At 46.5% G+C, this 15,776-nt stretch overlaps 1 protein-coding gene across 1 annotated transcript in view; it reads left to right on the top strand.

Annotated features, from left to right (window-relative positions):
* The first annotated feature begins 1,569 nt into the window (after window positions 1-1,569).
* The window catches only part of LOC110514389 (thrombospondin-2), a 71,704-nt gene continuing 57,497 nt past the window's right edge, over window positions 1,570-15,776 (top strand). Inside the window, exons 1-2 of the mRNA XM_036972057.1 lie at window positions 1,570-1,630; window positions 11,776-11,829. Coding sequence (XP_036827952.1) covers window positions 11,778-11,829 — 52 coding nt within the window. The 5' untranslated portion in view covers window positions 1,570-1,630; window positions 11,776-11,777. The remainder of the gene's footprint in view (window positions 1,631-11,775; window positions 11,830-15,776) is intronic.

Here is a 15,776-nt window from a genome sequence, read left to right as displayed (position 1 = left end):
TCACTTGCTTTAGCAATGTTAACATATGTTTCCCATGCCAATAAAGCCCTTTTCATTGAATTGAACTGAGAGACAGAGAGAATTGTTACAAAATATATAGAGTACTGTACACACTACAATTACTTACAGTGCATTCGAAAAGTATTCAGAGCCCTTGACTTTTTCCATATTTTGTACGTTACAGCCTTATTCTAAAATGTATTAAATATGTTTTTCCCCTCGTCAATCTACACACAATACCCCATAATGACATCATAATACCCCATAATGACATCACAATACCCCATAATGACAAAGCAAAAACAGGTTTTTAGACAAATTTATGAGATTTTTGTTTGAGGGATGACAGTTTGTTTTCATGAGCTTGGCCTTATTTCTATTACAACATGTTGGGTGACTGTCATTCATATTCTATTCAGCCAGTTCAATGTAACAGTGATAGGTTTAGGTGACTGTCATTCATATTCCATTCACCCAGTTCAATGTAACAGTGATAGGTTTAGGTGACTGTCATTCATATTCCATTCACCCAGTTCAATGTAACAGTGATAGGTTTAGGTGACTGTCATTCATATTCCATTCACCCAGTTCAATGTAACAGTGATAGGTTTAGGTGACTGTCATTCATATTCCATTCACCCAGTTCAATGTAACAGTGATAGGTTTAGGTGACTGTCATTCATATTCCATTCACCCAGTTCAATGTAACAGTGATAGGTTTAGGTTACTGTCATTCATATTCACCCAGTTCAATGTAACAGTGATAGGTTTAGGTGACTGTCATTCATATTCACCCAGTTCAATGTAACAGTGATAGGTTTAGGTTACTGTCATTCATATTCCATTCACCCAGCTCAATGTAACAGTGATAGGTTTAGGTTACTGTCATTCATATTCCATTCACCCAGCTCAATGTAACAGTGATAGGTTTAGGTTACTGTCATTCATATTCCATTCACCCAGTTCAATGTAACAGTGATAGGTTTAGGTTACTGTCATTCATATTCCATTCACCCAGTTCAATGTAACAGTGACAGGTTCAGGCTATGACATGATACTCAAATGTTCCCTATACCCATCATGAAGTTGCTACAACCTAGTGAGAGAGAGAGAGGAGCCTCAGTGTGTTCTGGGAGATGAGATGTTGTTTTACCCAGAAGTCTCCTCCATAATAATCTGAGCATGAAGGGTCTCACACACACACACACACTTTTTCCATATCCCCAGTAGGGTTTCTCTCTGGGAGATATGCAGCTCTACTTAACGCCAGACAGACAGGTAAAATATGGTTCCTGTCTCACACACACACACACACACACACACACACACACACACACACACACACACACACACACACACACACACACATTACTCTCTCTCTCTCTCTCTTGCATTGTAACGCTTAACTGATGTGGGATGTTACTGTGGATCTATCTGACAAGGATTCTGAGGAGAAGTTGGGACGTTAAAACAGGACACTGAGGAGGAGTTGGGACGTCAGGACACTGAGGAGGAGTTGGGACGTTAAAACAGGACACTGAGGAGGAGTTGGGACATTAAAACAGGACACTGAGGAGGAGTTGGGACATTAAAACAGGACACTGAGGAGGAGTTAGGCCATTTGATGCAGGTAGGTCCAATGTTAGTTTGTTAGTTTGTAACATTTCTCTGCTGTTCGTGTCACTGTTTCTATAAGCAACAGAGACCATTAAAAATGTTATTTATCAGTCTATAGTGCATTCGGAAAGTATTCCGACCCCTTGACCTTTTTCATATTTTGTATGTTACAGCCTTATTCGAAAATGTATTAAATCGTTTTTCCCCTCATCAATCTACACACAATACCCCATAATGACATCACAATACCCCATAATGACATCATAATACCACATAATGACATCATAATACCCCATAATGACATCATAATACCCCATAATGACAAAGCAAAAACAGGTTTTTATACATTTTTGCAAATGTATACAATAAAAAAAGATGCAATATCACATTTACATAAATATTTAGACCCTTTACTCAGTACTTTGTTAAAGCACCTTTGGCAGCGATTACAGCCTCGAGTCTTCTTGGGTATGACGGTACAAGCTTGGCAGCGCTTACAGCCTCGAGTCTTCTTGGGTATTTATTTATTTATTTATTTTACCTTTATTTAACCAGGTAGGCAAGTTGAGAACAAGTTCTCATTTACAATTGCGACTTTGGATTGGAGAAGTTTGATGTGAGTCTGGAAGGAGAGTTTATAGTCTAACCAGACACCTAGGTATTTGTAGTTGTCCACATATTCTAAGTCAGAACCGTCCAGAGTAGTGATGTTGGACGGGCGGGCAGGTGCAGGCAGTGATCGGTTGAAGAGCATGCATTTAGTTTTACTTGTATTTAAGAGCAGTTGGAGGCCACGGAAGGAGAGTTGTATGGCATTGAAGCTCGTCTGGAGGGTTGTTAACACAGTGTCCAAAGAAGGGCTAGAAGTATACAGAATGGTGTCGTCTGCATAGAGGTGGATCAGAGAATCACTAGCAGCAAGAGCGACATCATTGATGTGTACAGAGAAGAGAGTCGGCCCAAGAATTGAACACTGATGCACCCCCAAAGAGACTGCCAGAGGCCCGGAAAACAGGCCCTCCGATTTGACACACTGAACTCTATCAGAGAAGTAGTTGGTGAACCAGGTGAGGCAATCATTTGTGAAACCAAGGCTATCGAGTCTGCCGATGAGGATGTGGTGATAGACAGAGTCAAAAGCCTTGGCCAGGTCAATGAATACGGCTGCACAGTATTGTTTCTTATTGATGGTGGTTAAGATATCGCTTAGGACCTTGAGCGTGACTGAGGTGCACCCGTAACCAGCTCGGAAACCGGAATGCACATCGGAGAAGGTTAGGTGGAATTCAAAATAGTCAGTGATATGTTTATTAACTTGGCATTCGAAGACTAGAAAGGCAGGGCAGGATAGATATACAGTAGGGAGAATAAGTATTTGATACATTGCCGATTTTGCAGGTTTTCCTACTTACTAAGCATGTAGAGGTCTGTAATTTTTATCATATGTACACTTCAACTGTGAGAGACGGAATCTAAAACAAAAATCCAGAAAATCACATTGTATGATTTTTAAGTAATTAATTGCATGACATAAGTATTTGATACATCAGAAAAGCCGAACTTAATATTTGGTACAGAAACCTATGTTTGCAATTACAGAGATCATACGTTTCCTGTAGTTCTTGACCAGGTTTGCACACACTGCAGCAGGGATTTTGGCCCACTCCTCCATACAGACCTTCTCCAGATCCTTCAGGTTTCGGGGCTGTCGCTGGGCAATACGGATTTTCAGCTCCCTCCAAAGATTTTCTATTGGGTTCAGGTCTGGAGACTGGCTAGGCCACTCCAGGACCTTGAGATGCTTCTTACAGAGCCACTCCTTAGTTGCCCTGGCTGTGTGTTTTGGGTCGTTGTCATGCTGGAAGACCCAGCCACGACCCATCTTCAATGCTCTTACTGAGGGAAGGAGGTTGTTGGCCAAGATCTCGCAATACATGGCCCCATCCATCCTCCCCTCAATATGGTGCAGTCGTCCTGTCCCCTTTGCAGAAAAACATCCCCAAAGAATGATGATTCCACCTCCATGCTTCACGGTCGGTATGGTGTTCTTGGGGTTGTACTCATCTTTCTTTCTCCAAACACGGCAAGTGGAGTTTAGACCAAAAAGCTCTATTTTTGTCTCATCCGACCACATGACCTTCTCCCATTCCTCCTCTGGATCATCCAGATGGTCATTGGCAAACGTCAGACGGGTCTGGACATGCGCTGGATTGAGCAGGGGGACCTTGCGTGCGCTGCAGGATTTTAATCCATGACAGCGTAGTGTGTTACTAAATGTTTTCTTTGAGACTGTGGTCCCAGCTCTCTTCAGGTCATTGACCAGGTCCTGCCGTGTAGTTCTGGGCTGATCCCTCACCTTCCTCATGATCATTAATGCATGGAGCCCCAGACCGAGGGTGATTGACCGTCATCTTGAACTTCTTCCATTTTCTAATAATTGCACCAACAGTTGTTGCCTTCTCACCAAGCTGCTTGCCTATTGTCCTGTAGCCCATCCAAGCCTTGTGCAGGTCTACAATTGTATTCCTGATGTCCTTACACAGCTCTCTGATCTTGGCCATTATGGAGAGGTTGGAGCCTGTTTGATTGAATGTGTGGACAGGTGTCTTTTATACAGGTAACGAGTTCAAACAGGTGCAGTTAATACAGGTAATGAGTGGAGAACAGGAGGGCTTCTTAAAGAAAAACTAACAGGTCTGCGAGAGCCGGAATACTTACTGGTTGGTAGGTGATCAAATACTTATGTCATGCAATAAAATGCAAATTAATTACTTAAAAATCATACAATGTGATTTTCTGGATTTTGTTGTAGATTCCGTCTCTCACAGTTGAAATGTACCTATGCTAAAAATTACAGACATGCATTCTAAGTAGGAAAACCTGCAAAATCAGCAGTGTATCAAATACTTGTTCTCCCCACTGTAGGTCTGTAGCAGTTTGGGTCTAGAGTTTCTCCCCCTTTGAAGAGGGGGATAACCGTGGCAGCTTTCCAATCTTTGGGGATCTCAGACGACACAGAAGAGAGGTTGAACAGGCTAGTAATAGGGGTTGCAACAATTTTGGCTGATAATTTTAGAAAGAGAGGGTCTATGAATGAAGGTTTACAGCGTAGGAACACACAGGTCGAGAGATCTGTATCTAGCTGACCTAGGGTTTTATCATTTGTCCAACAGTTGCAAGCAAGAGTTTCTATTGGACAAATTCAGGTATGTTTATCCCCGTTTCGCTCCATTTGCTTCTGTTTAATAAGAAACGTTTTTCAACAGAATTGGCAGAATGAATACACCCCTGGTCACGCGTAAACACAGTTCACTTTCATAGCAGCCACGTTTTATTCCTTCTCACATCTATGCGCTCTCCTTCTCTCACCTTTTCCCTTCGCTTATGGACTTCAATGCACAACACATCAGCTGTATGTGACCAGGCGAAAAAACCTTTCTAGGCCAAACGATCTCATAGCCGCTACACACAGCATTGTCACCATATTACCTAAAGTAACGTCATATTTAACAGAAAGTTGTCATAATTACTGTCATGTATTGTCATGTTGTGTCTTTCTGTCCTTTCCTTTCACCCTGTCTCCCTCTGCTGGTCGTACTAGGTTACCGTTTCTGTCCCTCTTTCCCCCAGCTGTTCCTTGTCTTCTCTGACTACCTCATTCACCCCTTTTCCCACCTGTTCCCTTTTTTCCCTCTGATTAGGTCCCTATATCTCTCTCTGTTTCTGCTCCTGTCTTTGTCGGATTCTTGTTTGTGTGTCTCATGCCTGAACCAGACTATCATCGTGTTTGCTGCAACCTTGTCCTGTCCTGTCGGAATCTACCTGTCCATCTGAGCCCACGTGTGTTCATCATTAAAGAAACTCTGTTTGTTAATTCGCTTTTGGGTCCTCATTCACGCACCTGACAGAAGAATCCGACCAAGAATGGACCCAGCGACTTCGGATCCTCTCCACTCAGCCGTCGAGATCCAGGGAGCGATGCTAGGCAGACACGAGCAGGAATTGTCTGCTGCTCGACATGCCGTTGAGACCCTGGCCACCCAAGTCTCCAACCTCACAGAACAGGTTCACCATCTCCGCCTCGATCCACCGGCCACTTCCAGGGCTTTCGAATCTCCGGAGCCCAGAATCAATAACCCGCCGTGTTACTCTGGGGAGCCCACTAAATGCCGCTCGTTCCTCACCCAGTGTGATATTGTGTTTTCTCTCCAGCCCAACACTTACGCCAGGAGCACTGCTCGTGTCGCCTACGTCATATCTCTCCTTACTGGACGGGCTCGTGAGTGGGGCACGGCAATCTGGGAGGCAAGGGCTGAGTGTACTAACCAGTATCAGGACTTTAAGGAGGAGATGATACGGGTTTTTGATCGATCTGTTTTTGGGGAGGAGGCTTCCAGGGCCCTGTCTTCCCTATGTCAAGGCAATCGATCCATAACAGACTACTCTATTGAGTTTCGCACTCTTGCTGCCTCCAGTGGCTGGAACGAGCCGGCTTTGCTCGCTCGTCTTCTGGAGGGTCTCCGCGCAGAGGTAAAGGATGAGATTCTCTCCCGGGAGGTTCCTTCCAGCGTGGATTCCTTGATTGAACTCGCTATTCGCATTGAACGACGGGTTGATCTTCGTCACTGAGCTCGTGGAAAGGAGCTCGCGTTCTCCGTTGCCCCCCTCTCCGCATCACTACCATCTTCCTCTGCCGGCTCGGGAGCTGAGCCTATGCAGCTGGGAGGTATCCGCATCTCGACTAAGGAGAGGGAACGGAGAATCACCAACCGCCTCTGTCTCTATTGCGGTTCTGCTGGTCATTTTGTCACTTCATGTCCAGTAAAAGCCAGAGCTCATCAGTAAGCGGAGGGCTACTGGTGAGCGCTACTACTCCTGTCTCTCCTTCAAGATCCTGCACTACCTTGTCGGTCCATCTACGCTGGACCGGTTCGTCAGCTTCCTGCAGTGCCTTAATAGACTCTGGGGCGGAGGGCTGTTTTATGGACGAGACCTGTGCTCGGGAACATGACATTCCTCTCAGACAGTTAAGGGAGTCCACGGCCTTGTTCGCCCTGGATGGTAGTCCTCTCCCCAGGATTCAGCGTGAGACGCTACCTTTAACCCTCACTGTTTCTGGTAATCATAGCGAAACCATTTCTTTTTTAATTTTTCGTTCACCTTTTACACCTGTTGTTTTGGGCCATCCCTGGCTAGTTTGTCATAATCCTTCCATTAATTGGTCTAGTAATTCTATCCTCTCCTGGAACGTCTCTTGTCATGTGAAATGTTTAATGTCTGCTATCCCTCCTGTTTCCTCTGTCTCTTCTTCACAGGAGGAGCCTGGTGATTTGACAGGGGTGCCGGAGGAATATCACGATCTGCGCACGGTGTTCAGTCGGTCCAGGGCCACCTCTCTTCCTCCACACCGGTCGTATGATTGTAGTATTGATCTCCTTCCGGGAACCACTCCCCCCCGGGGTAGACTATACTCTCTGTCGGCTCCCGAACGTAAGGCTCTCGAGGATTATTTGTCTGTAGCTCTTGACGCCGGTACCATAGTCCCCTCCTCCTCTCCCGCCGGAGCGGGGGTTTTTTTTGTCAAGAAGAAGGACGGGTCTCTGCGCCCCTGCATAGATTATCGAGGGCTGAATGACATAACAGTGAAGAATCGTTATCCGCTTCCTCTTATGTCTTCAGCCTTCGAGATCCTGCAGGGAGCCAGGTTTTTCACTAAGTTGGACCTTCGTAACGCTTACCATCTCGTGCGCATCAGGGAGGGGGACGAGTGGAAGACGGCGTTTAACACTCCGTTAGGGCACTTTGAATACCGGGTTCTTCCTTTCGGCCTCGCTAACGCTCCAGCTGTCTTTCAGGCATTAGTCAATGATGTCCTGAGAGACATGCTGAACATCTTTGTTTTCGTTTACCTTGACGATATCCTGATTTTTTCACCGTCACTCCAGATTCATGTTCAGCACGTTCGACGTGTCCTCCAGCGCCTTTTAGAGAATTGTCTTTTTGTGAAGGCTGAGAAGTGCACTTTTCATGCCTCCTCCGTCACATTTCTCGGTTCTGTTATTTCCGCTGAAGGCATTAAGATGGATCCCGCTAAGGTCCAAGCTGTCATTGATTGGCCCGCCCCTAAGTCACGCGTCGAGCTGCAGCGCTTTCTCGGCTTCGCGAACTTCTATCGTCGTTTCATCCGTAATTTCGGTCAGGTGGCAGCTCCTCTCACAGCCCTTACTTCTGTCAAGACGTGCTTTAAGTGGTCCGTTTCCGCCCAGGGAGCTTTTGATCTCCTCAAGAATCGTTTTACATCCGCTCCTATCCTTGTTACACCTGACGTCTCTAGACAGTTCGTTGTCGAGGTTGACGCGTCAGAGGTGGGCGTGGGAGCCATTCTTTCTCAGCGCTCCCTCTCTGACGACAAGGTCCACCCATGCGCGTATTTTTCTCATCGCCTGTCGCCGTCGGAACGTAACTATGATGTGGGAAACCGCGAACTGCTCGCCATCCGGTTAGCCCTAGGCGAATGGCGACAGTGGTTGGAGGGGGCGACCGTTCCTTTTGTCGTTTGGACTGACCATAGGAACCTTGAGTACATCCGTTCTGCCAAATGACTTAATGCGCGTCAGGCGCGTTGGGCGCTGTTTTTCGCTCGTTTCGAGTTCGTGATTTCTTATCGTCCGGGCTCTAAGAACACCAAGCCTGATGCTTTATCTCGTCTCTTCAGTTCTTCAGTAGCCTCCACTGACCCCGAGGGGATTCTCCCTGAGGGGCGTGTTGTCGGGTTGACTGTCTGGGGAATTGAGAGGCAGGTAAAGCAAGCGCTCACTCACACTCCGTCGCCGCGCGCTTGTCCTAGGAACCTTCTTTTCGTTCCCGTTCCTACTCGTCTGGCCGTTCTTCAGTGGGCTCACTCTGCCAAGTTAGCCGGCCACCCTGGCGTTCGGGGTACGCTTGCTTCCATTCGCCAGCGTTTTTGGTGGCCCACCCGGGAGCATGACACGCGTCGTTTCGTGGCTGCTTGTTCGGTCTGCGCGCAGACTAAGTCCGGTAACTCCCCTCCTGCCGGCCGTCTCAGGCCGCTTCCCATTCCCTCTCGACCGTGGTCTCACATCGCCTTAGATTTTGTCACCGGACTGCCTTCGTCAGCGGGGAAGACTGTTATTCTTACGGTTGTCGATAGGTTCTCTAAGGCGGCTCATTTCATTCCCCTTGCTAAGCTTCCTTCTGCTAAAGAGACGGCACAAATCATCATCGAGAATGTTTTCAGAATTCATGGCCTTCCGTCAGACGTCGTTTCGGACAGAGGTCCGCAATTCACGTCTCAATTTTGGAGGGAGTTTTGCCGTTTGATTGGGGCTTCCGTCAGTCTCTCTTCCGGCTTTCACCCCCAGTCTAACGGTCAAGCAGAACGGGCCAATCAGACTATTGGTCGCATCTTACGCAGTCTTTCTTTTCTCAACCCTGCGTCTTGGTCAGAACAGCTCCCCTGGGCAGAATACGCCCACAACTCGCTTCCTTCGTCTGCGACCGGGCTATCTCCTTTTCAGAGTAGCCTCGGGTACCAGCCTCCGCTGTTCTCATCTCAGTTCGCCGAGTCCAACGTCCCCTCCGCTCAGGCTTTTGTCCAACGTTGCGAGCGCACCTGGAAGAGGGTCAGGTCTGCACTTTGCCGTTATAGGACGCAGACTGTGAGGGCTGCTAATAAGCGTAGAACTAAGAGTCCTAGATATTGTCGCGGTCAGAGAGTTTGGCTCTCCACTCAGAACCTTCCCCTTAAGACGGCTTCTCGCAAGTTGACCCCGCGGTTCATTGGTCCGTTCCGTATTTCTCGGGTCATTAATCCTGTCGCAGTTCGACTTCTTCTTCCGCGATACCTTCGTCGCGTCCACCCGGTCTTCCATGTCTCCTGTATCAAGCCCGTTCTTCGCGCCCCCGCTCGTCTCCCCCCCCCCCCCCCCCCATCCTTGTCGAGGGCGCACCCATCTACAGGGTCCGTAGGATTTTGGACATGCGTCCTCGGGGCCGTGGTCACCAGTACCTCGTAGATTGGGAGGAGTACGGTCCTGAGGAGAGGAGTTGGGTTCCCTCTCGGGACGTGCTGGACCGTGCGCTGATCGAGGATTTCCTCCGTTGCCGCCAGGTTTCCTCCTCGAGTGCGCCAGGAGGCGCTCGGTGAGTGGGGGGGTACTGTCATGTATTGTCATGTTGTGTCTTTCTGTCCTTTCCTTTCACCCTGTCTCCCTCTGCTGGTCGTACTAGGTTACCGTTTCTGTCCCTCTTTCCCCCAGCTGTTCCTTGTCTTCTCTGACTACCTCATTCACCCCTTTTCCCACCTGTTCCCTTTTTTCCCTCTGATTAGGTCCCTATATCTCTCTCTGTTTCTGCTCCTGTCTTTGTCGGATTCTTGTTTGTGTGTCTCATGCCTGAACCAGACTATCATCGTGTTTGCTGCAACCTTGTCCTGTCCTGTCGGAATCTACCTGTCCATCTGAGCCCACGTGTGTTCATCATTAAAGAAACTCTGTTTGTTAATTCGCTTTTGGGTCCTCATTCACGCACCTGACAATTACTGCCTGCGGTCCAAACACTTAACAGACACACCCTGTCCACTCAGCCCTCAAATAAGTGGACACTTCTGATGGCGTATCATGATGTGTGACGAGTATACACTTGCAGGGCGAGGGGCGAAGGAGGCAGGAATGATTTTAAATGGACCACCATTGGCCGGAAATTCGTCACTCGTTCGTCCCGCGATGATTGTGTTTTCAGCCACCAGTAACTTGTGGGTGCTTTATAAGTGCTACAGTCAATGCAGCCACTGTGTAAGTCTATGGAAGGGGTTGAGAACCATGAGCCTCCTAGGTTTTGTATTGAATCAATGTACACAGAGGAGGACGGAAGCTAGCTTGTTCAGAAGCCACTCCTGCGTTGTCTTGGCTGTGTGCTTAGGGTCGTTGTCCTGTTGGAAGGTGATCCTTCACCCCAGTCTGTGGTCCTGAGCGCTCTGGAGCAGGTTTTCATCAAGGTTCTCTCTGTACTTTGCTCTGTTCGTCTTTCCCTTCATGCTGACTAGTCTCCCAGTCCCTGCAGCTGAAAACATCCCCACAGCATGATGCTGCCACCACCATGCTTCACCGTAGGGATGGTGCCTGGTTTCCTCCAGATGTGACGCTTGGCATTCAGGCCAAACAGTTCTTGAGAATCTTGATTCTCATGGTCTGAGTCCATTAGGTTCCTTTTGGCAAACTCCAAGCGGGCTTCATGTGCCTTTTACTGAGGAGTGGCTTCGTCTGGCCACTCTCCTGTAAAGGGTTAGGGTTAATACCCAGCGGGTTGTCATGTGCCTTTTACTGAGGAGTGGCTTCTTCTGGCCACTCTACCATAAAGGGTTAGGGTTAGGGTTAACTCCCAGTGGGTTGTCATGTGCATTTTACTGAGGAGTGGCTTCGTCTGGCCACTCTACCATAAAGGCCTGATTGGTGGAGTACTGCAGAGATGGTTATCCTTCTGGAAGGTTCTCCCATCTCCACAGAGGAACTCCTTAGGAGCTCTATCAGAGTGACCACCAGTTTGGTGGTTCCAAACGTCTTCCACCGAAGAATGATGGAGGCCACTGTGTTCTTGGGGACCTTCAGTGCTGCATACATTTTTTGGTACCCTTCCCCAGATCTGTGCCTCAACATGGTCTTGTCTCGGAACTCTACGGATAATTCCTTCGACCTCATGGCTTGGTTTTTGCTAAGCACTATTTACTGTGGGGCCTTATATAGACAGGTGTGTGCCTTTCCAAATCATGTCCAATCAGTAGAATTTACCATAGGTGGACGCCAATCAAGTTGTAGAAACATTTCAAGGAAGATCAATGGAAACAGGATGCGCCTGAGCTCAATTTCCAGTCTCATAGCAAAGAGTCTGAATACTTATGTAAATAAGGTATTTATTTTTACATTTTTAATCAAATTTCTGAAATGTCTAAATACCTGTTTTCGCTTTGTCTATATGGGGTAGGGTGTGTATAGTTTGATGAGGATTTTTATTTATTTAATCCATTTAGAATAAAGCTGTAATTTAACTAAATGTCAAAAAAAATCACGGAGTCTGAATACTTTCCAAATGCACTGTATAATTGGTGTGTGTGTGTGTATGTGTGTGTGTGTGTGTGTGTAGGGATGACACCACTGATTGCCTGGCTGATGGTGTTTCTCTGTGATCTGACAGCAGGTAATGTAATTCTGCACCCTATTTTATTTTTACCTTTATTTTACTAGGCAAGTCAGTTAAGAACACATTCTTATTCTTATTTATTTAACCATTATTTAACCAGGAAGGGCTCATTGAGATTAAAATCTATTTTTCAAGAGCGCCCTGGCCAAGATAGGCAGCATCAAGTCATTACAAAAAAATGACAGACAGACAACATGAAAAACTACAAGTAATCTAGTAAAAACCATTGAATTCGCAAGAGTATAAAACAGCAAATTAAAAACATTGACAGGTCAGGGAATCAGCCTCAAAATCCTTCATCAGTGATTTAAAAACACCAATCAGGACAAGTTCTTCCAGTTTAAAAGTATTTTGTAAGGTGTTCCAAGACGATGGCGCAGAGTGCATAAAAGCCCTTTTACCAAATTCAGTTCGGACATTTGGAACAGTTAGCAGGATAAAGTCCAGCGAACGAAGAGACGACCCACCACATTTCTGAACAATAAAAATGCACAAATAAAAAGGTAGTAAACCCAAAATGGCTTTGTAAATAAAAGTATACCAGTGACTGAGCCTACGAGTGACTAGAGAAGGCCAGCCAACCCTGGTATACAAAGTGCAGTGGTGCGTAAGGGTTTTGCAGTTTAAAATAAATCTCAAAGTGCCACGATAAAGAGTGTCAATTGATCTCAAACACTGAGCGGAAGCATTCATATATAAAATATCGCCATAGTCTAGTATAGGCATAAATGTAGCTGATACTAGCCATCCTTCTGGCTTCAAAAGAAAAGCAGGCCTTATTCCTAAAATAAAATCCCAATTTCAGCTTCAATTTTTTTGTAAATTGTTGAATATGCAATTTAAAAGAGAGGCCATCATCAATTAAAATTCCAATATATTTATATGAGGTTACAACCTCTATCTCCTTGCCCTGACAGGTAGTAATAGGTGAAAGGTTCAGAGGTCTATTTCTTGCTTTAGAAAACACCATTAGTTTAGTTTTGTCAGTATTGAGGATAAGCTTCAATTCACACAAGGTATGTTGAACAGTATAAAAAGCAGTTTGCAAGTTCTGGAAAGCTTTTGTAAGAGACGAGGCACAAACAGTAAATAACAGTATCATCAGCATAAAAATGAAGTTGTGCATTTTGGACATTTTTGTCTAAATAATTTATATAAATAGTGGATAAGAGAGGACCAAGTACAGAGCCTTGGGGCACACCATTCAAGACATACAATTTAACCTGTCTACGATACTGGTTCCCAATTGGGAATCAACCCTCCCACGTTCAGCTGAAACGGTGGCGCATGGAACGCAAAAATATTCTTAAAATTATTTAACCTCCACACATTAACAAGTCCAATAGCTCAAATGAAAGATAAACACCTTGTTCATCTAGCCAGCAGTCAGATTTCTAAAATGTTTTACGGCGAAAACATAGCACATATATATGTAAAACCACCACCAGACACAGCTCATTTGAATAGCCAAAACATGCAATCAACAAACGCAGGATTAAAAAATAAATCGCTCACTAACCTTTTGAAAATCTTCATCAGATGACAGTAATATGACATGTTACACAGTACATTTTTTTTTTTCAATAATATGCCATTTATATCCATAAATGTCCATTTACAGTGAGTTCACGTTCAGAAATTACTCAAAAATGCCCGCAGGAAATCTATGTAGCGCGGCAAGATAACGTAAATAGACATCATAAACTTTGACTAAATATACATGTTCTACATATAGTTAGAAAGATACACTGCTTCTTTATGCAACCGCTGTGTTAGATTTATTTTTAACGTTACAGAAATCGCACACTATTCCATATGCTGAGACAGCGCTCAGTTCCAAGCTACATTTCTACGTAATGTTGGAGTCAACAGAAACACAGATTTAAGCATAAATATTCCCTTACCTTCGATGGTCTTCGTTCAGAATGTTCTGGAAGGCTTCATACTTACCCAATACATCGTTTGGTTTCAAGTCTTGCGTCTTTGTATTAGCTACTGCTAATAACATCAGCTGAAATGCACCCAAAACGTCCTCTGGTCCGGAAAAGTTGCGCATCAAAACTTCAAAATTACATATTAAATGTCGACTAAACAGGTCAAACTAAGTGCAGAAGCAAGCTTTATGATGTTTTAGACACGCAAAACAAACTTCAATTCAATCGGCCATCGTCTGCCCTTCTCTTGAGTGCTGGAACAAAGGAATGGCTGGGACCAATTCGCGCCCATACGCACAGCCTATTCTCTCGTGGCACGCACTAATTTCACTCCCATAGGGTCAATTCTTGCGGGATTTGAACGATTCAAAGCTCTACTGAAAGAGGACATCTAGCGAGAATCTATCTAGAAGAGATAGAAAGTGTCCCCAGAATCATAACTGGTTGGGAAGGGTGGGGGCCATGACGTCAAAGTTGCTCCAACTTTCATGGCCACAAAAACTAGTTTGGAAGAATGCCTGCCCTGTGAGTTCTGCTATACTTACAGACATAATTCCAACGGTTTTAGAATCTTTAGAGTGTTTTCTATCCAATAATAATTTTTATTTGCATATATTAGCAATTTTTGACAGATTTTTTTTCCAGTTTACTAGGGGTACCCAATCTCTCCAAAGGGGGCGTATGTCTGCCATATCCTTAACAGGTTTTAACAGACATAAGCCCATCAAATTGAGTGCACTGCGTTCTATCAGACAGATAGTTAGCAAACCATGCAACTGCATGCTTCGAAAGACCTACACTCGACAATCTCTGCCTTAGTATAGCATGATCAACTGTATCAAAAGCCTTAGAGAGATCAATAAAAAGTGAGACACAGTGCTGTTTTTTGTCAAGGGCTGATATCATTTAAAACCTTCATGGCTGCTGTAATTGTGCTAGGCTTCTTCCTGAAGCCCGATTGGTACATTGATAAAATAGAGTTAGTAAATAAAAACTATTTTAGCTGTTCACTTACAAGGGTTTCAAGTATTTTCTATGACGGCCTAGGAACAGTGGGTTAACTACCTTGTTCAGGGTCAGAACAACAGATTTGTTCCTTGATCTCAGTGATTCGATCTTGCAACCTTTCAGTTATTAGTCCAACGCTCTAACCACTAGGCTACGCAGCCTATACAGCAATCTGTGTGCTGTGGCATAGCTCCGGTCCCGTAGCGCCGGTCCCATAGCTCCGGTCCCGTAGCGCCGGTCCCATAGCTCCGGTCCCGTAGCGCCGGTCCCGTATGGCCGGTCCCGTATGGCCGGTCCCGTATGGCCGGTCCCGTAGCGCCGGTCCCATAGCGCCGGTCCCATAGCGCCGGTCCCATAGCGCCGGTCCCGTAGCTCCGGTCCCGTAGCTCCGGTCCTGTAGCGCTGGTCCCATAGCTCCGGTCCCGTAGCGCCGGTCCCATAGCGCTGGTCCCGTAGCGCTGGTCCCGTAGCGCTGGTCCCGTAGCTCCGGTCCCGTAGCTCCGGTCCCGTAGCCCTACGCACACACAGTAAAAGGCACATGACAGCTCGTAGCTCCGGTCCCGTAGCGCCTGTCCCGTAGCGCTGGTCCCGTAGCTCCGGTCCCATAGCGCTGGTCCCATAGCTCCGGTCCCGTAGTGCTGGTCCTATAGCGCCGGTCCCATAGCGCCGGTCCCATAGCGCCGGTCCCATAGCTCCGGTCCCATAGCGCCGGTCCCGTAGCGCCGGTCCCGTAGCTCCGGTCCCGTAGCGCTGGTCCCGTAGCTCTGGTCCCGTAGCGCCGGTCCCATAGCTCCGGTCCCGTAGTGCTGGTCCTATAGCGCCGGTCCCATAGCGCCGGTCCCATAGCGCCGGTCCCATAGCTCCGGTCCCATAGCGCCGGTCCCGTAGCGCCGGTCCCGTAGCTCCGGTCCCGTAGCGCTGGTCCCGTAGCTCTGGTCCCGTAGCGCCGGTCCCATAGCTCCGGTCCCGTAGTGCTGGTCCTATAGTGCCGGTCCCATAGCG

This window comes from Oncorhynchus mykiss, unplaced genomic scaffold (assembly GCF_013265735.2).
Source record: "Oncorhynchus mykiss isolate Arlee unplaced genomic scaffold, USDA_OmykA_1.1 un_scaffold_119, whole genome shotgun sequence".
Classification (NCBI taxonomy): Eukaryota; Metazoa; Chordata; class Actinopteri; order Salmoniformes; family Salmonidae; genus Oncorhynchus; species Oncorhynchus mykiss.
Note: the sequence above shows the minus strand (reverse complement) of the source record. Positions and strands in the feature narration are given on the sequence as shown.